This window comes from Electrophorus electricus, chromosome 14 (genome assembly GCF_041902795.1).
Source record: "Electrophorus electricus isolate QZ-2024a chromosome 14, ASM4190279v1, whole genome shotgun sequence".
Lineage (NCBI taxonomy): Eukaryota > Metazoa > Chordata > Actinopteri > Gymnotiformes > Gymnotidae > Electrophorus > Electrophorus electricus.
The window spans coordinates 24,106,974-24,129,339 of record NC_137510.1 but is presented as its reverse complement, the minus strand read 5'-3'; the positions used below and the strand labels follow the sequence as shown (position 1 = coordinate 24,129,339).

General features: G+C 47.6%; 3 protein-coding genes and 1 long non-coding RNA gene across 14 annotated transcripts; 3 read left to right on the top strand and 1 right to left on the bottom strand.

Annotated features, from left to right (window-relative positions):
- Positions 1-289: 289 nt before the first annotated feature.
- Positions 290-9,896, bottom strand: znf384b (zinc finger protein 384 b). Of its 5 annotated transcripts, none has more exons than XM_035530963.2 (11): positions 9,530-9,891; positions 8,534-8,589; positions 7,992-8,229; positions 7,687-7,776; positions 7,395-7,537; positions 5,724-5,797; positions 4,811-5,035; positions 2,517-2,684; positions 2,290-2,368; positions 1,531-1,689; positions 290-1,434 (listed from the first exon to the last, which is right to left on the bottom strand). In XM_035530963.2, exons 1-11 carry the CDS (start codon positions 9,747-9,749, stop codon positions 1,096-1,098), a joined length of 1,791 nt encoding a protein of 596 aa, XP_035386856.2. In that variant the 5' UTR covers positions 9,750-9,891; the 3' UTR covers positions 290-1,095. The 5 variants fall into 5 exon arrangements, with proteins under 5 accessions (XP_035386856.2, XP_035386858.1, XP_035386859.1 ...); XM_035530965.2 differs by having other exon boundaries at positions 9,517-9,665; XM_035530966.2 differs by lacking the exon at positions 9,530-9,891 and adding an exon at positions 9,027-9,413.
- Positions 3,374-3,927, top strand: LOC145651211 (uncharacterized). Its single transcript, XR_014117018.1, has 3 exons — positions 3,374-3,495; positions 3,578-3,708; positions 3,802-3,927. It is a non-coding gene; the product is annotated as an uncharacterized LOC145651211 (long non-coding RNA).
- A 52-nt stretch (positions 9,897-9,948) lies between the features above and the next one.
- si:ch211-154o6.3 (uncharacterized) lies at positions 9,949-17,517 on the top strand. 5 transcript variants are annotated; one of them, XM_081696703.1, is made up of 13 exons: positions 9,949-10,466; positions 10,866-10,978; positions 11,431-11,579; positions 12,012-12,135; positions 12,263-12,384; positions 12,626-12,712; positions 12,989-13,078; positions 13,178-13,266; positions 13,560-13,788; positions 14,582-14,704; positions 14,798-14,960; positions 16,226-16,308; positions 17,334-17,517. In XM_081696703.1, the coding sequence occupies exons 1-13, from the start codon at positions 10,377-10,379 to the stop codon at positions 17,381-17,383; spliced, it is 1,512 nt and encodes a 503-aa protein (XP_081552829.1). In that variant the 5' UTR covers positions 9,949-10,376; the 3' UTR covers positions 17,384-17,517. The 5 variants fall into 5 exon arrangements, with proteins under 5 accessions (XP_081552829.1, XP_035386862.1, XP_081552830.1 ...); XM_035530969.2 differs by lacking the exon at positions 17,334-17,517 and adding an exon at positions 16,549-16,934; XM_081696704.1 differs by lacking the exon at positions 16,226-16,308 and having other exon boundaries at positions 17,334-17,468.
- A 355-nt stretch (positions 17,518-17,872) lies between these two features.
- pianp (PILR alpha associated neural protein) lies at positions 17,873-22,251 on the top strand. 3 transcript variants are annotated; one of them, XM_026999180.3, is made up of 5 exons: positions 17,873-17,963; positions 18,142-18,509; positions 18,781-18,859; positions 20,077-20,196; positions 20,589-22,251. In XM_026999180.3, exons 1-5 carry the CDS (start codon positions 17,953-17,955, stop codon positions 20,608-20,610), a joined length of 600 nt encoding a protein of 199 aa, XP_026854981.2. In that variant the 5' UTR covers positions 17,873-17,952; the 3' UTR covers positions 20,611-22,251. The 3 variants fall into 3 exon arrangements, with proteins under 3 accessions (XP_026854981.2, XP_035386878.1, XP_081552834.1); XM_035530985.2 differs by having other exon boundaries at positions 20,077-20,203; XM_081696708.1 differs by having other exon boundaries at positions 20,077-20,244.
- The last annotated feature ends 115 nt before the right edge of the window (positions 22,252-22,366 follow it).

The following is a 22,366-nucleotide window of genomic DNA, read 5'->3' as shown; positions in this document are numbered from 1 at the left end:
CCCACAAGTTAGTAGAGTAGTAGTGTCTGTTTTTGAAAAGGGAAGTGAGGAAGAGAAGGGCGAAAGCGCTTGATCAACTTTGTTTCTAAATCTGCTAGCTGGTGAGGACATTAGTAACGTTTACTGAGCTTAAAGTCTCTTTAGCCTACGAGACTCGGTAAGAAACTGTGCCAGGCTTGGAACCTTTGAATAACTAAAAACTTCAGAAAGTAAACTACTTAAAAAAAAAGATGCAACACTTGACAATTAACAATTTCTGATGCACGATGCAGCAACAAGGACTCAAATGTCAGATTGGTCAAATTTTTTTATTGTTTTTAAAAGGGCGATTCATTCTAATTCGCTTGTTTTTTAATGTCTAGGACGGGGCTTGGTGTCTGAGAGGAGGTGTTAATACTAATATGAAGTAATATAACGATAGTGCCTTTATTACAGAATCCACATGAATGAATAGTGAAGCGGGTTAATCATGTCAAGGCCATATTCGTCTCATGATTCACAGACTGGCTATTGCTGGAACATTGCCTTCCTTTTTGTACCATTACTTGAAATAGTCTTTAACTCACACACACAATATACTAGATTCTTTGATATACTTTTCCCCCTCAGCATGACCGAAAATTGATTTTGCCCTTTTAAAAATTAAAGGGCAAAATACCACATGCATATTGTGCAACATGTTGAATGAGCTCATACATGCTGTCTGACAATAGCAAGTTCATACTGTAATAGCAGTAGATAGAAATACCTACAGATCACTAAACCACTATATTAAATAAAAAAGTTCAAAGGTTTAGTCATTTGACCAGTGTAACCATAGAAACAGCCATGTCTTTCACCGAAGACTTTTGACAGGAAGAACAGGATAATTGTGAGGGGGGAAAAAAAAAGCCCAAAAAGTTAAAAAAGTATTCCTCCATTAGAATGAACAGTACCTGCTTCCTCGAACACAAACATGCCTAGTAGGGAAACTGGTTTCCATTCAGGCAGCTTCTGTTCACACAGTTCCTGTGTTCATTTTTTTTTTTTTCTCCCCCGTTTAAACGTCGGTCCTGTTCTAAGCGTCCCCTGTTCCAGGGGATCCACTCTCACACCTCACGAATTCAGATGTTCCACCTGTATAGCTGAGGCTTCCACTGTGATACACAGGTCTTTGTGAGGCGAGAGGTCGGTCATGCTGACCGTTTTGTACTGGAGGTCTGGCAGCGGCACGAGCGGCGGCTTGTACTGGTGGAGGTCGAACACGGCCTGGGGGTAGGCACCGGCCCTGTCGCCCCGGCTCTGGGCACCTGCTGTCGGAGCGCCTTCCGCTGGCGCCCCTGGTCCCGGTCCCGCCTGGCCCGGACTGTGGCTCCGCTGGGCCGGCACCGACCCCTGCGGGGCGGCCGCCATCTCCGGAGAGTGTTTATGCATGTGCTTCATAAGGTACGTCTCCTGTGGAGAGACGGATGGGCAGAGAGTTGGACGGAGGAAATTGACATTCTGACGCAGACATGGGTGGGGGGTGGACCCACGCTGCAGTGATCGTACCGAGGTGTAGGTGCGGTTGCACAGGCCACAGGAGTAGAGCTTGGCGTGCTTCACCGTATGAGTGGAGAGGTGAACCTCGAGGGTGGCCGAGTCGATGTAGCCACGGTTACAGTGGTGGCACTTGTATGGCTTGTCTTTGTTGTGTTGACGGCGGTGAGACTGTGGGAAACGAACATATCGTTATAAAGGACGAGGTGAAGACATCGGTACCAAATCTCCATCTAGGAAATGTTATAACTGGTTCCAAAATGCTACACAATTGTACATTAAACACATTGAGCTTCATATGAATACAGTCCAATTAATTCCAAAGTAGTTCTTCCAGGACTGATTTAAATTGTTTGCTTAATTTAGCAGCATTGATATTATAATCCCTATAGACATAAAGGTGTTACCAACAATTAAGTATTAATAAACACTTAGTTACAGTTTTAAGTCTGCAACTGAAAAGTGTTGTGTAAATCGAGTACAATACAGAATACTCCAACATAAAATATTAAGCTCACATATTAAAACAATCTTGACATCAGAATTGAAAATTTGATCGAATCGTATTGAATTGTATTGTCACACACTATAAACTAGGACTGGTGTGTCAAGAAAGTCATATGCCTATATACTAATGTTTTGAATCCCAGATACAGCGAATGTAAAAACCTCACAGCATTAGGCACTAATGGCTGTCTGAACGCTCCTGTTGCATGGTTTTCTACGACACATCATGGAAGAAAGAAATAGCGAAGATATTGGTCTTCATACCTGGAGATTTGACAGCTGAGTGAAGGATTTTTCGCAGCCGGGATGACTGCATTTATACGGCCGGTCTCCCGTGTGGATTCTAGACAGAGACCAGTGTCATTCGGGAGAGCTTAAGGACTAGTTTGAGGGGGGAAAAAGTTTATTTTGAAGTAAAAATAAACTGTGTAAACACGGAAACCGAGGGCGAGGAGGAGGAGGATGATGGGTAGGAGTGTGGATGAAATTACCTGTGATGCTGCTGCAAGTGACTGAGCTGCCTGAAGGACTTCTGGCAGTAGGAGCAGGTGTAGGGCTTCACTCCTGTATGAATCCGCACATGCTGGGCCAGGTAGCTGGTGTTTGCAAAGGACTTAGAACAGTGGGGACACTTATGGGGTTTGGATTCAGTGTGATTTCTGCAGGGAGAGCCAGAGAGAGACAGTATCAATAGCAAGGGTCTTAGAAATGCTGGTAAAACTGCACTCAGGTCAGAATAAAAGTGTCCTATCCACAGACGCGTGGCATTACAGTTATTACAGTACTTTTTAAATGTAGATGAATCTCGATCATTCCTAGTCTAATCAACTACTTCTAGACAAATGCGGTCATCTTCATGTTGGCTTTAAGGTGTCGATACAACATTGTATTTTTAACAAGTTGCTATTGGAAGGATGGAACATATTAATCAACAATTTTAAATATACTAAAGCATTATTATTTATGATGTGATGAATGAATAAATGAATTCTCACGTATTATAATCATATTAATGTAGTCAACGTTAAAATAGCATATTTGGTGTAACCAATCGTTAGTATATTTTTCATAATTCATATTCTTTGTTAAATCAGCATATTCAGTACAGTTAGTTTTGTGCTTAAGGCCTAATGCTTTCTTTTAGTGCGAGTATAAAACTCTTGATACAAATGTAGCGTCAGTTACCCACAACGAGGCTAGTCTCTCTATTGGCCAAGGCCCAACACCCCTTTGCTAAAATTACACAACCCTCAGGAGATGTGACTCTACCTCCTGGGAAGCGTATATACCTGTCAGAGCACTTTGCTCACCAACCTTGCTTTGTTTCTGCCGTTTTGGAGTTCACCCCATTATTTTTTACACTTTTGGATGTACACTTCATTTCCGTTCAACAAGAAGTCCGTGATCCACCAGAACAGTCGGTGAATATGTGTGCCAATTCAGTCCTGGAAGGTGACCACCACCGTGAAGGTAAACACCGAAGAATTACGCACGATGGCTTGCCGGCTCGCCAATCATCAACGCACCCTCATCAAACCGTTTCCCACCTCAGCACATCAGCAAAGGTTGAAATCCATCAGTGACGATAACTGACGTACGTGCTGACATAAGGGGGTGTGGTGGTGTGCATTCTTGCTGGCGCAACTCTGGTTCTTTTGCACGGATGGCAGAGAAATTGGCCAGGTAATTCAGCTTTTCATTATAGCAGTAAGAGTTTCGATTGGTGTAGGCTTGGTGTGATATCTGTGATAGCTGAAGTCTCTCTGATCTCTACAGCCAATTCAATGGGTTGGCAGGTCTCAGGCCATTAAACCTCAGACCTGCCTTATCCGGCCACGCCGCACAGAGTTCAGGAGGTCCCTGGGCCTTTTTGGAGACCTCCATTTCAGAGGCTTGTAAAGCTGTCTGAAAGTGCAGCATGGCAAGGTTAGAAAACACTCACACACACTCTCACACACACACACACACGCACGCTCTCTCACACGCACGCGCGCTCACACGCACGCGCGCTCACACGCACGCGCGCTCTCACGCACGCGCGCTCTCACGCACGCACGCGCTCACGCACGCACGCGCTCACGCACGCACGCGCTCACGCACACACGCGCTCACGCACACACGCGCTCTCACACACACGCGCTCTCACACACACGCGCTCTCACACACTCCCTTGAATTTCACTAGCTTCTGCTTTTGCTCTGTAAATGCGTGTGTGTGTTTCAGGTACAGGGTAAGAGGGTGTACATCTATAGCATCTGAGAAAAAGCTTGAATAGTAAAGGAAAGTATGACAGGAAGAAAGCAGGGAAAAGCAGGGATGTGCGAAACGGAAGCCAGGGGCCAGTGTCTGTGTTCTACCAAACACATGACCATACGCCCACGATCAGCTCTGTGCGAGGGCCGATTACACACCACCTTCCAGCATGTTGTGTCAGTCTCGCACACCACTCCCAACGTGCCCACAGACGCGTAACTGCTCCCTGAACGAACGTTTTCTTGTTTGTTCCGAGGGTCCACAGTTTCCCACCAGTCCACAGTTCCTGTGCTCACAAGCCAAACACAGATGCCACTCTTACTCCAGCATGTGGACTACAGAGAGTGCGTCTTCCTCTGCTACAGAACCAGGTGTGATGGGGGGAAAGCAAGGTAGGCCCTGCCCCCCGCAAAACCCACAGACACCTCTCGCTCTGGCCTCGGCCATTTAACTTGACTGGAACTGGGGCAAGTTAACACACACACACGCGCACACACACACGCTCCCGGCTCTCCCTATCCCGCGGCAGTACCGTGTGTGCTGCTGTAAGTGACTGAGCTGTCTGAATGCCTTCTGGCAGTAGGAGCAGATGTAGGGCTTGGCGCCACTGTGGATGCGGACGTGCTGTGCCAGGTAGCTGGAGTTGGCGAAGGATTTGGAGCAGTGCGGGCACTGGTGCGCCTTCACCTCCGTGTGAGACTTGGCGTGCAGCTGCATGTCTGACTTATTGCAGAACGTGAGGCCGCACATCCGGCACCTATGGACAGGAACACACGCATACCGAGGGGAGGGGAGGGGGGAGGGGAGGCGGGAGGGGATGACGGGGTCAGAAGGAGAAGCGGGGTAAGGTCAAAGGATGAACGGAAGAGGAAATGGGGCAAGGTGGGGAGGAGGAGTGGATGAGGTGATGTAGGAAAACGAGGAGAGAGAGGAGAGAGAGAGAGAGGGAGAGAGAGGATGAGATCAGTGAAGACAACAACAGAGGGAAACCGTAGACTGCCAACGAACGGAAAGACGAGAAGGGAAGGCAAGAAACCCGAGCACAGAGAGATGAAGGGGAGGAGCGACTGAGGGAGCGGAGGAGAGAGTGTGTGTGTGTGTGTGTGTGTCGCTGGCAACAGCCATGCTGGCACATGCAGCCGCGTTCACATACCAGAGGGATAGTTGTCATACTTAACAAAGCCAACACACATACAGACTGAAACTCATTCCACATAGCTTAAAAAGCACAAGCACGCGCGCGCGCCCGTGTGTGTGTGTGTGTGCGCGCGCTTGCTGGGAAGGGAGGAACCATGCATTGCTGCCGTGCGAGTGAACAACGCATTAGATGCCTCCATTTCAGTCCTGCCTCTGCTACGAGCTTTTGAAAAATAAAATAAAAACCACCACACACACACACACACACATTGTGCATGCTGGCTCATGACCCCTGCGAGGTGCTGTACCTGTACGTCTTTCCTCCCTCCTTCCCCGCGTGGCCGTCCTCCGCGGAAAGGTCGTAGTGTTCGACTGGATGGTGCTGAAGAAAAGGAAATATGCGTCTGTTTGAGCGAGACTTCAGGGGAGACAGCGCAAGAGCACCTGCCGCGCGAGCGAACGCTCCACCTGTCCGGCACGTGCATTTAATGGAGAATTCTAATTAAAATAATGAGAATTGATCAATATGATTCTGATATCATGTGACTGGATTACTTATGGAAAGAGACTAATGGGCTTGTTTATTGTTTGTTTTGTCCCTTTGCGCCTCTCACACAGGAGTCACGTGGCAACACCACCAACATCCACGTTCGAACCCGCCCCGCCCAGCCCCGCCCCCCAGCCTGAAGGGAGGACTGCAAGTGGCCAAAGATAAAGGCTGGCCAGGTGAAGGAAGGTGACAGGACCGAAAGGCACCGCTTCAACGCCAGGAGGTGTCAGGGGCGCGGGGCGACCCTGTTAACCAGACGGTCACCCCAACAGAGATGTGTGCGTGAGGACGGCAGGGTGCTAACGGCGCATGAGTGCGTCAACGGTGAACGCCAGCACACGCCTCCGACACCAGTACAGGCCCTTTGCTCATTTTAATTACAATCCATATTTGTTGCTGGTTTAAGTGTTGTTGCTAGTTTAAACCAAGATGACATTTGGTATTGTTTTTTTTCATCAGCACAAAACCACACGCTCAGCATGGCTCAGGATCTGGAAAGATGAGTCAAACCCAGCGCAATTAACCTTCATCAGCCACTAGACGCTGGCACTATGGCGACACCCCCTTTTGCACACTTGACAATAAGAGACACTTTCATGGCTACAGTTTGTTTTGTTCACTCACAACATTTCCACACTGTGGTTCCACATAGAACAGGTAAAAGTGTTATCTAAAGTTGGCAACACCACTTGAATTGTCAAAAGTTGTGAGGGTTTTTTTTAATTTATTTTTGCCTTTCAGATATTTGACATTTTTTAGCATATGGCTCTTTTCTCCAGAGCAGCTTACATAAATCAATCAGTATATCATTACACATGCTCGTGGGAATTGAACCTGTGACCTTGCGGGTCCAAGCACCTTGCACTTCCTGTTCTACACTATAATCTACAATAAGTTTTGCTGCGATTTCTTCCCCCTCCCAATGTATAACTGCCCAACTGAATTACAAAACACAACCTCCACCTCATTTCTATGACATGCGTGAGCAGCTGTTCTCAGATCAGCTGATTCTACGTGTGTGTGCACGCATGCGGTCATGCTATCAAAGACAGGACTTTGAGATGATGGGTTTTACCTGACTGGCTGCACGGGCTGTTTTAAACAGGTCTCCGTCAATCATTTCAACTTAATGGTGTCTCTTTTATGGTAATAAAAGCTATAATAATAAAACTGGCAGTTTTTCCAAGGTAAAAATCCTTTGGCTGGCTGTGATATCCTATTGCTGCTCATCTAAGCCTTTTATGAACTGTCCTCTTATGTAATATATAGTTTTGTATATTGTGTTTACAATTTAACACAATGTAAAACAAGATGCACAGCCCATTATGCAAGGGCTAGTTGTAGAAAGCAGTCCCACCAAGGGCTGTACTCCACTCCACGCCACTCCACCATCACGCAGGAGGCGAGGGGGTGCACACGGATATGGTACCTGTCCAGTCAGGTGACTGAGCATCAGCGCGTCACTTCCTGTGGGCGGGCCCACCATCTGGAGGGTGGCTTTCTTCTTCCTGCCTCGTTTCGACGGTATTGGTATGATAACAGGGGAGCAGGACGCAGCATCTTCCTTCTTATCTGCCGGACATGGCAAAAAAAAAAAAACCCCACAATAAACGCTTGATCCGTAATTTCCATCATCCAGTGGGTTGCTGGGCTGTGATGTTTCTTTGATTTGCTATGGCACTGAGTTACTTGTCTGTATATTTACTATAGCAGTGCGTTACCTGTATGTAATGTTATCATAGTAGTCGCTGGATGTCCAGGGATAAGAGACGAAGCAGAGGACACAGGAGACACCAGAGTGACCAAGCCCGCTGGACAGAGTGCGAAAGCAAGAACCACAGAGAGAGAGAGAGCGAGAGTGTGTGTGTGTGTGTGTGTGAGAAAAAGGAGGAGGTACAAACAGGCAATGAGACAGGTCCCAGCAGCCACACCATCTGCACGTACATTAGGCATGACTCATGGTCCCCGAGGGCCTCAGTGGAGGTTTTGGGGAGTGGTGCGCTTTGCATGGCCACGCCGTCTGTACCTGCTGTCATGATTCCGGTAGAGGGGACCGGCACGACGGTGATGCTGTGAGACGACTGGGGCTGATGCGTCTGCTCCTGTTTCAGCGCCCGCCCTCCAGCTGTTGTGTCCATAGCCACACCCCCAGCAACTGCCACCACTGCTGTGGTGGGGTAGTGGGAGGAGCCATGTGGGTAGGTGGGGCTTTTGTCCTGCACCAGCTGTTCCTTCACCTTGTTTAGAAATACAGCATTCTCAATCTGTCACACACACACACACACACACACACACACACACACACACCATTAAGAGAAACTAGAAATAAAACATTTGGTAAATTATGGCTTAAGTTTCAATGTGCATGTCTTAATGCAGTGTTTCTCAAATAGTCCACCCCCCTCCCGTACCAACTCTCAAAACACCTCATTGAAGAAGTCAGGGACACTGTATACCAAGTACAGGCATACTGGGAATTAAGCTAGAACCAAAATGTCCATCTTAAGGTGTTCAGGGTACATCTGAATATGCACAAATTCTGTGGACTAATAGGCAACATGTCCTTACCTGTCCTTGTACTGGAGACCAGAAGTAGGAGTTAAAATGGGAATCCTCCATTATTCCTGTGATTAACATGAAGACAAAACCAGTAAAAGGCAAAACCAATGCTCCCATAACAATAAGCAGCTGATCCCTGCTTCATGGTCATAACAAGGACAAGTTCATTAAAGAAATTATCAAGAAAACGACCTAGACGAATGCCGCTATGAATACTACACTGAGAGAAAGACCATTGGACTCAACGTCTGAGTCATGCGAATATAGACGTGCAATATCTTTTTTATTTAAAAAACAAAACAAATGAAACGAGTTAATATAGTACAGAAAAATAGCACCATCGGCCGTGGTAGACACAGGCCCATTATCCAGTTTGCTCTCTACATAAAAGCTGCTATACCAGTATCAGCTACTCACACATACACCTCTTATACACCTCTTATTCCAGTTAGTTAATAATTAATATTTGACTTTCGTGGTTGTCTGTACATCATAACCTTACTGCTCCAAACATTTTGTGTTTCTTATGCAGACTTGTTTGGCGGGACCATTCTTGTCGAGACGTTGTTCAGACGTATTCAGATGCACATAATGTATCATTGTTTTTGCGAATGAAAAATTAAGTGTTTTGTGGTTTGTTTGTTTTTTCTTTCGAAAAGGCCACATAATATAATGGAGAAGATTATTCTATAAACCATAGGTCCTTTTATTTAAATATAGCCTTGCTAAGGACTGCTGATACGGGATCAGCAGCGTCCTAAACGCGTAACGTTAACCCCACGAACCCACTCTAACCATCGCGCCCGTGGAAATACACGGAGGTGAGGAGAAAAAAAACACCCGATGATTTGGGGGAAAAAAAAGGACAAGCGAGGAGAAAAAACGTCGCCGCCGAAACCGGGGCTTGACGCTGACTTCCGGCACATGAGAGACGACGGCGAAGCGACAGCTGCACAAAAACAACGTTCAAGCAAAAAATAAAAAACACACACCAAGCCTAATTACCCGTCGAGGACACTTTCATTCCCTCCCCGGGGAATTCCTCCGGTCGGGGTCGTTTCTGAAGGCAGTCCAGAAACACTCTCTTGAAGAAATTCAACGAGTTTCCGTTCTTTGGGTTTTTTTTTTTTTTTTTTCCTTTTTTTCCTCTTTTCTTACGGAGTTGCCCGAACTGTCTACGCCACACTTCCGCCGAATGAGGTCGAATTTCACAAACGGCTGCCATACGCCCTGATGTCACTTCCGACCAGTAAGGTCACATTACACTGAATTACGGCTGCAGTGAAATCATCGTGGATTCCAGTGCATATCCAGTGTATATAAAAACGTAACTAAATTAATTTGATGTCCGAGTATCTGACTTTCAGTAACAATAAGTGTAATCACCTTAATGTATCAATCGCGTGGTATTGCTGACGCAGGCTGTTGCATATTGTAACGAGTTATCTAGTTATTCTGTTGTTTTAAATTGTTTAACCAATCGTGTGTATTTATAAAATTCGTACTTGTATAGATTTGATATTAGACCATGGGGGAAACGTGTCTGAATGACCGCACGATGTCGCCAGAGAGATTTACAGTCGCTTCCGTTGGATGAAGTCAGTACTTCAGTACTTTTCCGGTTGGTACGGTCTTCTTAGACTTTTACGATCCGCATCCCAACAAGTGGATTTATGGAAACAACTTTATTAGGCTGGGCGGCATACTTCGAGTATAAATCTCTTGTCGGATTCAGCCTGAGTGAACATAACCCTTAAACTATGATAGATGTCAGAAGAACATAAATATTTGCAGAAGGACAACATTTCAGGTTGACGCAAAAAGGAAAGGGATTTTGAACAGACGCATTCAGATGGGGGAGGTGAGGAAACTCCAGAAGAAGTTGAGGCAGATTGAGGACCTGGAGATCAAAGCTGACCTCACTCCGGAAGAAAGAGTAAAGGTACAGAATGAAAACACAAAATCCCGTTGTTGCAAAACCTGATCGCTTTGCTGCGATCGCATTGCCTTCGGCGTAGATTTGGAGCATATACAAGTCTAAAGTGTGCATTGGCCAGTCATCTCTTAAAGAGGCTAAATACTATCTCACACGTTAACTTAATTACCCAGTTGTTGTTTTTTTCTAACTCGGTTGTACACGGTAAAGCAGCCACATTTTTGGAGACTTGTTTTGTTAGGAGCATATGTTTAAAATAATAACATAAAAAAGGACTCAAAATTAATTTTTGTAATATATAATTATGAAAGGTCTTATTAGAATTATTTTTGTTGATTCATCCTTATTTTCTCCCTTTCCATTTGGTACACAAAAACAATCTCTCTCTCTCTCTCTCTCTCTCAGGTCTCGAAGAAGGTGGAGCTACGCACCAGGCTGGCCGAACTGCTGCACCACTCAGGCTCCCAGCAAACCCAGTGCATTGTGGGAGAAGAGGAGGGTAACATGAAAAGACAAGTGTAAGAGTGAGAGATATTGGGGAGAAAAGTGGAGGAGGTCAGGATCGAGTGACGTGTGACTGTTCTAACCAGGGCGACACTGCCCATACGTGACTCAGTCTGTCTGTTACAGTACATTCACAGTCGCGACACTGGGCCATGTGTGTAATAACAAAGCCACGTCACAGAAGCTCAGGGGTCATATGTGTGTAATGACAGAAGGACTCCTGTCCTATCAGGTTCCTCATAGGCTGCTGGCTGTGAGGTTAACCAGAATATCTGAATAGATAAAGAAATGCAGCCTTGTTCAAAATCAAATGGACAGCCAGTAGTGCCTTGTGGATGTAGTAGCATAGAAAGGTGGCATAACACTACAAATGCACAGTCGACACAGGTTCTTCATGCTTTACACGGGTCGGACACGTCACAAACACGGCTTGCACTTGGTAATGTCATTTTGGATGTTTGTTTAGTTCTTGTGTGTGCGGACGTAGGGAGGAGGGGGCGGAGGCTTGTTTGGCGGACCCTCCTATGGCGAAGGCAGCACGGGAAGATGAGGTGAAGGATGAAGGAAGAGGAGAAACACATCACCTCCCAGCCACTGCGGCCTCCACCGATCCAGGTCAGACTCACACACACACACACACACACACACACACACACACACACACACACACACACACACACACACACACACACCCCCATCCACGCACCTAATAGGCACTGCGGCCTCCACCGATCCAAGTGTCACACACACACACACACACCTTCCAGCTATCACTGCCTCTACCGACCCAGGACAAACGGGCACACACACACACACACACACACACACACACACACACACACACACACACACACACACACGCACACACACTCAAACTAGACCTATGAGCTACACATGCCACCAGCTAACTCATTTTCCATCTCCAAAGATAAATGTGTAATTAAAATTGGACTGTGGGCCATTCTGTTTCTGCCCTTTCCAGGGTTAATTAAAAAGTGTCATGAGGCCAGTATAGTGAGGTAACTGGTGTCTGTGTTTCCCTCCCAGACGCTGAGTTCAGAGCTCTCAAAGCATCCTGGGAAAAAGTCAAGTTTCGTCTTAGGACTCTAGAAGGTCACAGTGACATCATCACCTGCGTGGCAGCTGTGGACAACTTTGTCATTTCTGGCAGGTACTGGGAGCTGTTTTCTTTTTTTTTTTACTCTGTGTGTGAAATTAAACAGTTTGTAATTCAAACAGACTGTGAAATTAACAAATTAACGTACCTTATCTCTCCTTTGCTTGTGGGCGCGCGCAAGCCGTGACACCACAGTTAAGGTGTGGCATGTTCCCACGGCAACAGAGCAGCACAACCTAGGAGGTCACCGTGGCGGGGTCACCTGCCTCAGCGTACCACCTGCTGAGTACTGCAGGAGACTAGGTACACACACACACACACACACACACACACACCCACCCCACCCAAGTACAAAGTAGAGAACAACCGATCATCTCGATGGAGCAGCTGCCTCTCACAGATGCGCTAACCACCACTTCCTGGTCCGTTCCCTTCTTTCACTCTTCCCACCCACCTCTTCTCTCCTGTCTGCTCTCTTTCTCTCTTTTTCTCTCTCTCTCTCTCTCTCTCTCTCTCTACGCCACGCTTTCGCCTGTGCTCCCAGCAACTGTGCTGCGTCTGGCCGACGGCGAGAGGTTGGTGCTCAGCGGCTCCGCCGACTGCTGCATGCGGACATGGACTCTGAGCTCCGGTGAGTCACACGGCAACTCTCCCAGCGCATCCCTGCTGACTCAAATAGGTCCCCACGCTTTCAGGTGAACACAGGACCAAACGTCAGCTGTTTGGACGACTACGTATTCGTTCGCACCACGAGAAATAAAGTGAACATTTTTTTTAATGCACAGTGCGGTAGGAAACAGGATTTGTTTGGACAAAGTTATGAGTACGATGTGTGCATATGACTGTAAATGTGCATTAAAAGGTTGTTGCAGCAGCACGTGTATCAGCCCCTGTGTTTTTCCGACAGGCCAGTGCGTGAGATCCGTCTACACATTCAATGCCGTCGCGAGCCTCTGTTTTGTAGCAGAGGGGGAGGGCTACGCTGTGACAGGCTCAGGTGAGAACGCCGTACCCGTGCGCACGCGTTCAGTCATCTGCGTGCGTGCGTGCGTGCGTGTGTGCGGCTGTTGGTGATGTCGCTCCGGCTGTATAACAGATGCTGGGAAACTGCAGGTGTGGGGCTGGCGCGATCAGGAGAACTGTCAGTCGGTCAACGCACACTCAGACGCCGTCGACGCACTACAGGTGGGTGAGCGCTATGGCAACCACATGCGGGGGTTGGGGGGGGGGGGTATATCGCTCTCCTGTCTCCTCGTTAGTGGCATCGATCCAGCAAGTTTGAGAACTGAACATTCTGCTTAGCTAAAGCCTGGTTTTTTGAGGACTCCTAAAGTGCTGAGGCCTTATGCAAATGCAGGCATCCTCTGATCTGTGTTTATTTATTTATTACTGATGCTCTTTATTTATTAAGAGCCCGGCTGAGCTGTTATGGAAACAGTGACACTAACAACCACCCCCCCACCCCACTCCCTCATTAGTCCCAGGGACCTCTGCTGTTCAGCGGCTCCACCGATGGCAGCATTTGTGTGTGGGAGATGCAGCACCAAGGGGCAGAGCCTCTCCGCCCGCTTCGGCGCTGGGGGCCGGAAGTCACATGCTGCGTCGGCGGCGGCGATGTCGGCGGGAGGCTGCGTCTCAGCGCTCGCGGCGACCGCGTTTTCCTGGCCTGCGGAAGAGCCACCATCCGCGTCCTCGACTGGCAGACAGGTGACGTCTCTCCTCGCGCCCAAAGCTGTCAGCCTCACGTGCGGCGCCGGGTGCGACTGTGGCCCCGCCTCCCGCCTCGGTGTGGGAGAGGAGGCCGGCGCTCGTTCGGCGCGACGCCACACGCCTGTCTGCCAGGCAGAGTCGTGCTGCGTTTAATATTTCACAGCTCTCGGCAGCCTCGCGTTGGTTCCTGGCCCCGGAGCCGTTGTACAGATTTATTAATGGCATGCATCATAGCTCGGCCCTGCTACTTCTCCGCCACGCTAAATCCCAGCGGCTCGGAGAGAGCAGCAAGGGGAAGCCGTCTGCCTGCGGGGCATGAGGAAATGTTGAAAACATCCATAGCGTTCCCGTCTTAATCCATTCTCTTCGGAACGTGTTGGATATGAAGGACGTTGTTATCCCTGAATCTGTAAACAGTTTCATCAGGGGAAAAAGATGGTTTGTTGACCTAATTGAGAATGTAACGCCCGGGAACGATTGTAGTCTGTCATATGATTTACTGCAAGATCTCCTAAATATGGTTAGGACTGGGGGAAAACCAACCCATACAGCTTAGTACCCAGTTATTGGACATAAACAAATGATGCAATTATCACAGCCAGAATTTTTACATTGTCCTTAATTTCAGTTACACAAAAGACATTCCGTCATACCTATCTATGTGTGTATCTATGTGAGATTTGTTTCCTTTTTTTCTGGTGAAAAAGGTTGTTCCTAGTTCTGTTTTAGTGATTTGAGCTGCAGAACTGTACCTTCTCATCAGGTGTCTGTTCTGTCCAATCCCATTTAGGCACAGTGAGACGATTAACCAATCACAGTAGCACTGCTGGGGTGACGGATTGTGTCAATCAAATACCAGGTGTTCTAAGTGGCTCCTGCTTTGATCTCACCACCGGAGAGAGTACTCTCAACTGTAAGACAAGCCGAAGTTTCCTCATGTCTCTGTGAATGCCCGTTTCCACGTTTAATCTGTTATTCTGTCCTTCTCTCCCACTCTCTCTCTCAGTGTTTTCTCTTCCTGAGTGCAGGTACCTCATTTCTCTCAGCAGTTCAGATTTACCCAGAATCTTTTGCTTTGCGGCGTGGCTCACACCAAGCGGGGGTCATCGCTGGGTCACCGGCGGCCGTGAGCTCATCGTCTGGGAACAGCTTCCAGATAATGCCAAAAGGTGTGAGGCTCCGCCCTCTAGTCTACCGCCACATGCCCCTGCTCATTCTGGGCGGCATAACCCCCTTTCAGAGGCTGCCTCTATCTGCTGCCCAAACACCAAGTCTGCACTGTATGCCCAAAAATATCACAGATATCCTTCCACAGACTAATGACCACTAAATCACATGTAATGAACTACCTGCCGACTCCATTACTGTATGGTCCAGGTGCATACGTCACTGTCAGGCGCTAATGGCCGATCAATAATTAAGTCGGCTTTACGAAGGCAACGTGCTTTTCTTTTATGTCATCTTCTTGTTTTATTTATCGTACATTACGAATGCTTCATGAAGTATTTGAAGAGACGTCGACCGACCTAAAACCACCTTTTTTAGAAACCTTCCATCTATGTTTGATGCCTCCTTGCTTGTCTCTTTCTGTACATGATGGAGGCAATGGAGTACTCGGTACTCAAATGGAGTACTCACATACAGTACTAATTACAGCATTTGATACTAACTCCCTTTTTTGTACGCTGCATCCAAACGATGCAGTTCGACAGGTGAATTCCTTTTCACCCACAGCACGTTGACGTATTACATATGATTAGCATGTTTTCTAACACTGCTTCCAACTTGATCATGCAAATATTTTACACTCCTTAAATTTCCAAGCCACACAGCCCTGGTATTCTTTGCGTGTTCTTGTAATGGGATCTGACAGACCAACTCCAAGTTCACAATCGCTTCATTTGAGCATCGGCAATATGACCTTTCAGAAAGTGCGCGCTGTGTGTTTATGCCATGAGAAGCATTGACTGAAGTATTGATTTACAAATCATATCCATGCGTAGTTAAAATGTGCTGTCTGGGGGAGACACTGTAAAGTCTGTAAAGTCTATCACTGTGTCCACAGTGATAACTCTGGTCTTCGTGTCCATCGACTGCCAGCACACGCAGACATGGGAGTGATGTTGTACTGGTGCCTTCCTGACGCTTGTAGCACAAACTACACACATACTGGCATTGACCGACTGATTGTGATACTAAGTGCCAGAGTCGCATCCAAGGAGCATATCTCAGAAGACACAGCGCCCTTAACTTGAGTGGTATCCGCCATACAAAACTAGCCAATCAAAACTCATCTGGCTTCATTTGTTAAAAGCGTGAACATCAGAATTAGTGGATTGGTTTGATGTACGCGAACCAGAAGCCCTGTTTTTTGTCATGGTTGTGACGTACAGTACATAGTTCATAGTTGTCTATGTTCTCGTTTTAACTCCAGAGTTGATGTCAGCGTAAGATGTGACAGCCGATTGGATGGTTTGCTTGCGGACTCCGACAGAGACTCGTCGGAGGAGAGTGAGAGTGAGTGAGATTGAAAGAAAACAGGGCTGTTTGCTCTTCTTTTTAGATTTTTGTCAAGCCCAGCGATTTTTATGTGAAGCCTTCACTTTTTCTCTTCTGGAGTTATCAGACCTAACTCTGTTTGCTCTATTAGAAGTAGTTTAATTATTTCTTTGGTCAACAAATGTGTGAACAGATGGTCATCAGGTATTTCGACATAAGTTCCAGGTGCACTAAATCATAACCCGTGTCTCCCAGCAGACGATGGTGAAGACCACAATCCAAAACACTCATCAGACACAGAAGAGGCAGCTGGTTCCTCATGGCTACGCTGTGTTCTTCAGTGAGAGATAGAAAGAGAGAGAGAGAGTGAGAGAGAGAGAGAGCAAGCGATAGAGCGAGAGCGTGTGAGAGAGAGAGAGAGTGATAGAGAGCGAGAGCGTGTGAGAGAGAGAGAGACTTGAGTGAGTGAGTGAGAGAGCGAGCGAGCGAGAGCGAGTGTGAGAGAGAGAGACTGGAAGGGTAGAATGAGAGGTGTGAAGTGTAACAGATTGGGTGAATGGTGACGGGGCAGAAAGCGGATGGACACCAGATTGTTCTCCGTGTAAATGTTTTGCCGTACAGCCAATAAAAGTGCCATATTGTGACAGCGCGCGTGTGTGAGTGATTATTTATCAGTGCTGGAGTTACTGTCTATAAATACTCTAACCCATCTGAGCGCTCGCACTGCCCAGACTTAAATTAATGTACATTGATTTTTTTTTTTTTCTGACACTACATATTTCGTTTGTCCTCTCCTCTGCCGAAATGGCGCTGAATACTTTTTTCTTCATCGTCTTTCATCCTTTTTCAGAAAAACAGTAAGATGCTTCTCCTCTGCATTTCGCTATTTCTGTCTTCAAAATCCGTTCATGTTTCCCTCTTCTATTCTGTTTAATTGAACCAGTTAAAAAGCATAATTAGCATTTAAATATCTGTTCTACAGGATCTCCCCCTACACGCCCCCCCTCACCTTAGTCCCTCCTCCTTCTCTCTCTCTCTCTCAGTTTCTCCATGTCTCTGTCGCTACGGCAACCAATGCCTTTTCCCACTCTGACACACTGGCTTGCTCCCACTCCCTTCATCAGCAGCGAGAGGTAGGCAATGTGGACTGATGTCTGTCTCCAATGTGTGTGTGTGTGTGTGTGTGTATGTGGTGTCATTGCTGGAGCATTAAACAGCGTTACAGGAACTGGCTGCAGCTATTGAGTTGTTGCCTGAGTCAGGAACTGCTTTAATGCTCAGTGGATATATCCACAGGTGTGTGTGCGTGCGTCTGTGCGTGTTGTGCGTCTCAGCATATGGTTTGTTTCCGCTGTATCTCTTCGGCGCGTGCGTGTAAATGGTTTCATTGCTGCGAATGTGTGTTCGCGTCCGTTTGCAAGTGTGCAGTGTTGGTACTGGATGTTTTGCGAGTGTGTTGATGGTTTTTACGTTTGCGTACAGTACGACTGTATGGCACGCGAGGGTGCGCGTGTGTTTGTGCTCTCTCTCTCAGCGAGGCTTCTCATCCCCTGCAGCCGTCTGTTATGGTCTTTCAGCAGGTGTCAGGACTGAGCTCTGTCTCCCCCCCCCCCTTTAAAGAGATGATCGGAGGAACAGCCAGCCAGTGAAGAGAGAGAAGCCATGGAGACATGGTAAGGGAAAGTGGAGGGAGGCGTCAACAACAACACAAGCGGAACAGCTGCTTATCAGTGTGGACATCCGTCGCCTCCCATCCTAGTCGGCTGCTTTTGGCCATGTTCCTGAAAACGTCTGGCTTGACTGTTAACGTCTTGCATTACTGTCACGATTTCACTTGTTTCCACCTCCTAGCTCCATCTCTGGGGTGATTCCTCTCTGGCACCTCCTGCTGGTTGCTATGGTTGCCTGCCCCACTTCCAGTGGCTCCGAGGGCGAACGGCAGGAGGGGCCGGGCGAGATGCAGCTGTCCGTCACGGCCCAGGCCACTCCCACTCCGCTCTGGGCCGTGGACTGGGGCCCCACGCAGCTGCTGGAGGATGAGACGCATCACTTCCTGTCCAGTCAGGAAACGGAGGGCACGAAGGCGGCTACGGCCGAAGCGTGGTTGCGCCGTCACGACGCGCTGGCTACACAAACCCAGCAGCAGCCATTATCCATCGAAGCCAGAGATTCAGGCGTGGAACAAGAACAGGAGGCAGAAGAAAGAGAGGTTGAAGAAGGTGGGGAGAAGGTGTAGCTTTGGGCAATAAGGACTCCAAATCGCACAATGCTCTTCTTTTGTAGCTTCATCTTTGCAAACAAACTTTAAGAGCTTTAAGCAAAAGAAAAGATTCAGTTCAGTTTCACTTCTGCAGTTCTCTCCCTTTACCTTCTCTTACCTACCTAGCTTCCATCTTTGTTATTCTCTTTTCTCTCCATTTTTGTAACCCCTTTATTTATTCTTTAATTCATTTTACCCTCCCTCCCTCCATCTTTTCTTTTTGGGTGTAGTGGATCCCCAGTTCTACGTGACCGTGACCATCTCATCTCTGCTGATTCTCTTGGCGGTCATCATCTCAGCCAAACTCTGGTGAGGCACTTTCATCACTGTTGCGGGCATGTGTGTATGTTCAGACACTGTGACACATCCCTACAAACTCTGTGTGTGTGTGTGTCAGGCTGATAATGCTGCAGTTCACACACCAGGCTTTCTTGCTGTTATCTCTCAGCGGACGCGTTACACAGGGACATTTATGGCTCTGTAAGACCCGTAGCGCTGTTGTCATTAGCTGTGTGTGTGTGTGTGTGTGTGTGTGTGTGTGTGGGTGGTCTGTGAGATAGCATTTACAGTTTCTTTCAAAGCTTTTGTTTGAATGAGTTGATGGCCCAGAAGCTCACATCACGGTGTGTGCACTTGTTTGGACCAAAGCTGTTTATTCACACAGCTCAGTATAATCATGAATGAAGTCTGAAAAGCCTCATCTAGTTCTAAACCACATCTCAGTTATGATGTACATCTTACCATGTGTAATAACTTGTCCGTTAATAATGTGATCTCCGTATTGCAACTGGAAATGTATTATTGTCACACATCTTTACAATATGTTTCCGTGGACACCTGTAAGTGAATACAGATATAACACAACAGATTATATTCTAGACAGCTGGATTCTATTCCCCCGCGTATTAACTGGCAGCTGCGTCCGTGCGGCGAGCGGATTCGGACCCTCCTGCACCTCACGCTGCGCTTCGGCTTGTCACATTAACTCGGCTGCTGGCAATTTGTTGTGCCCGTGTTCATGGGGAGATGAAACGAAGGCGCCGTCCGCATGCGGCATTCTCTCTGCGTTAGCCCCGCCCCCTCCTAACGACCCGCCACCGTTTATGGCTTCTCACTCGGAGCAGAACCTGATTTGGCACTCTCCATCAGTCTGTGTGTGTGTGTGTGTGTGTGGTAGGAATATTACATCTGCGGGACCTGTCTACCTGCAGCTCTTAGTCAAGCCCATCAATTGACTAAAGGATGCAGTTTGACAAACAGCAACCTTTTCTTTTAGGCGGGCCCTCACAACCTCCCTGCCGCCCTCTCTGTCTTTAGCTAATAAAAACCTTATCGTTCAGGCCGAAGTCGCCTGGAGAGAACGCTCGTGGCCGCTGAGATATCAGTAGCTGGGGCATCTCACTTTCTCTCTGTGAATTGCTAATGGGCTCCCACTTCCCACTTTCTCACAAGCTTTTCTCTTTTATCTTCTCTCTCTCTCTCTCTCTCTCTCTCTCTCTCTCTCTCTATCTGTGTCTCTCCCTCAGCTACGATCGCAGCCTCTCACAACGTCCTCCCCCTCTCTCTCTCTCCGTCTCACGCTCCCTGGCCCAAGAGGACAGCAGGCATGCACTACCCAGCAGCCCCTCCTTCCCTGACAGAGAGAGGTAGAGGGTGCGTGTGTGTGTTCGTGTGCGCGCGTGTGCCAACCCGAGGTAACTGTGCTGAAATGTGTGTGTTAAAGGGGATACAAGAACATGTGCAAAGGAGGCAGAAAACTAAGAACTAAATAGATTGCTTACACAGTTTGTGAGATTAGATTTTTGCCAATTCAAATGTAGAATGTAATCGTGTTTGTGTTTTTATTGACCGTTCATACTGAACAGCAGAGACAGGGAGAGGCAAAGAGGGGGAAAAAGTCTGTCAAATCCCTGTCTTTCTCCAGCCAGGGGATTTTGAAGTTAATCTCATGCACGATAAACCATGATTTATTTCATCCACTTCCTTTCTTTCCATCTCTCGCTCTCTCTCCCTGCTCCATCCATCCCTCCTCATGCAGAATTCCGGTGGTCAACCTCTGAGAAGTCGACCGCACCAAGCTCGATAATCACCACCCCCTCCCCCCACAACACCCCACCTCCCCGGGGCCCGGTGTCAACGTTTGAGTGGGTGCGCGGCCGGGTGCCCATGGATGTGAACAGCACGCGTGGACCCCTCGCCAGCCGCCCCTCCCTCGGATGTGCCCCCCACCAACCATGTTGCCATCGTGCAGCTATTTACGCAGGCTTAACGAGCGCCGCCTGCTTGCTTAGCTGCATCGCCTCACCGCTGGTTTACGGTCTCCGGCCGAGATTAAACGATCAGGATTCGTCCACTCTCTTGCGCGGGCACTCCCGGCTGCTGTGTTCTGTGTAGCATCTGTCAAGGCTCGACCGTCTTGCGCGAAAGACTCTGGCCTATTTTCTCTGGCTCTCTATCCAAACTGTTCAGTTTTATATAGTTGCGTCACCCCTGGCAACAGCAAACGTGGGAAGTTCACTGCCATAGAAGTCCATAGAATGCGGCTCCACTGTAATTTTCACAGCTGTTTTGTAACTGTAATGTACGCACGCGCAACCCCAACCACAAACGTCCTTCTCGTTTCGGTCACCGCGCGCTGTGATGGACTGCACCTCCGCCTTCGGCATCTGTTGGGATACCGCGCTGTGATGTCGGAGAGAGCCGGAGTTGGTGCAATTCCTCCCCACTGCGCTTGAGTGTGGCGTCGAAAGGTTTGTTCCGACAAGCAGATGCGTTTTGAGGGCGCACTGGTGGCCTCGGAGGAGGCATGCTGAGGTGCGGCGCTGCCCAAGGTGTGTTCCTGTGCCTCACCTTCCTTCTAGGCCAAAACCGAAGAAAACCCTTTTTAAAATTTATGACCAAAAGTTCTGGTATTGTATTGCATTGTATTTATCTAAAGAAATTTGCTTCTTTGAAAGCATTAGGCTCCAGGCCAGGTTTAAGGACTGGAGTTCAGTTCAGCTGAGATACAGTTTCATAAAACCATTCTGTAAAAGAGCTTCTTAACAGAGTAGCAGATCATACTGGGAGCTTGTGGTTTTGGGAGGCTGTGTTTCAGCAAGGGAAAGGTGCAAAGTGCAAGGTCCTTTGTTCTGCTCGTCCAGAGATGACAAGAATTCACAGAGGGAGACTCCCCTCCCTGCACAATTTAACGTTGTCCTGGTTGTAACATTTAACTCCATTCAGCTCAAAGACAGCTAAGCATTCCGCTGATGAGGAAATGAAGCGGAAAACGAGAGGAAAATGCCAAACGGTGCAGTGGTGCGCCGGGATTGGGACAGGGGGGCCTGGATGTAGCAGAATGAATATGAGTGTAGATACAAGAAGCAGCCTGAAGACATTTCTCTGCAAGTGATGGCTTTCATGAAACATTTTGTGATACAGGATTGGTTTGGTCTTTGTTTTATAGACGAAAGCAGTGAGAAATTATAAATATCCTGTATTTACATGTCTGGGATCATTTTACCCATCTGGGATAGTTGGTTTAAAATACTTGGCTTTATGGAACCAAGATTCAGTTACAAGCTGTGATATCATGTATTATTTGTGCAATGTAGTTTTATATCATTACAAGTAGCATTGCCTTAAATACTGTTTATGGTTCATTGTACAAAAAGATCAATAAAAACAAATCAATCCCTGATGTTTTAAAAGTACTGAAATATGGACTTTTAGTATTGCTTGTGACATTGTGGACACGTGTGGACTCTTCACAAGCAGATATTTGGAAGAAGTCATTAAACATTCTACATGGAAACAAACTCCCATCCTCACCCA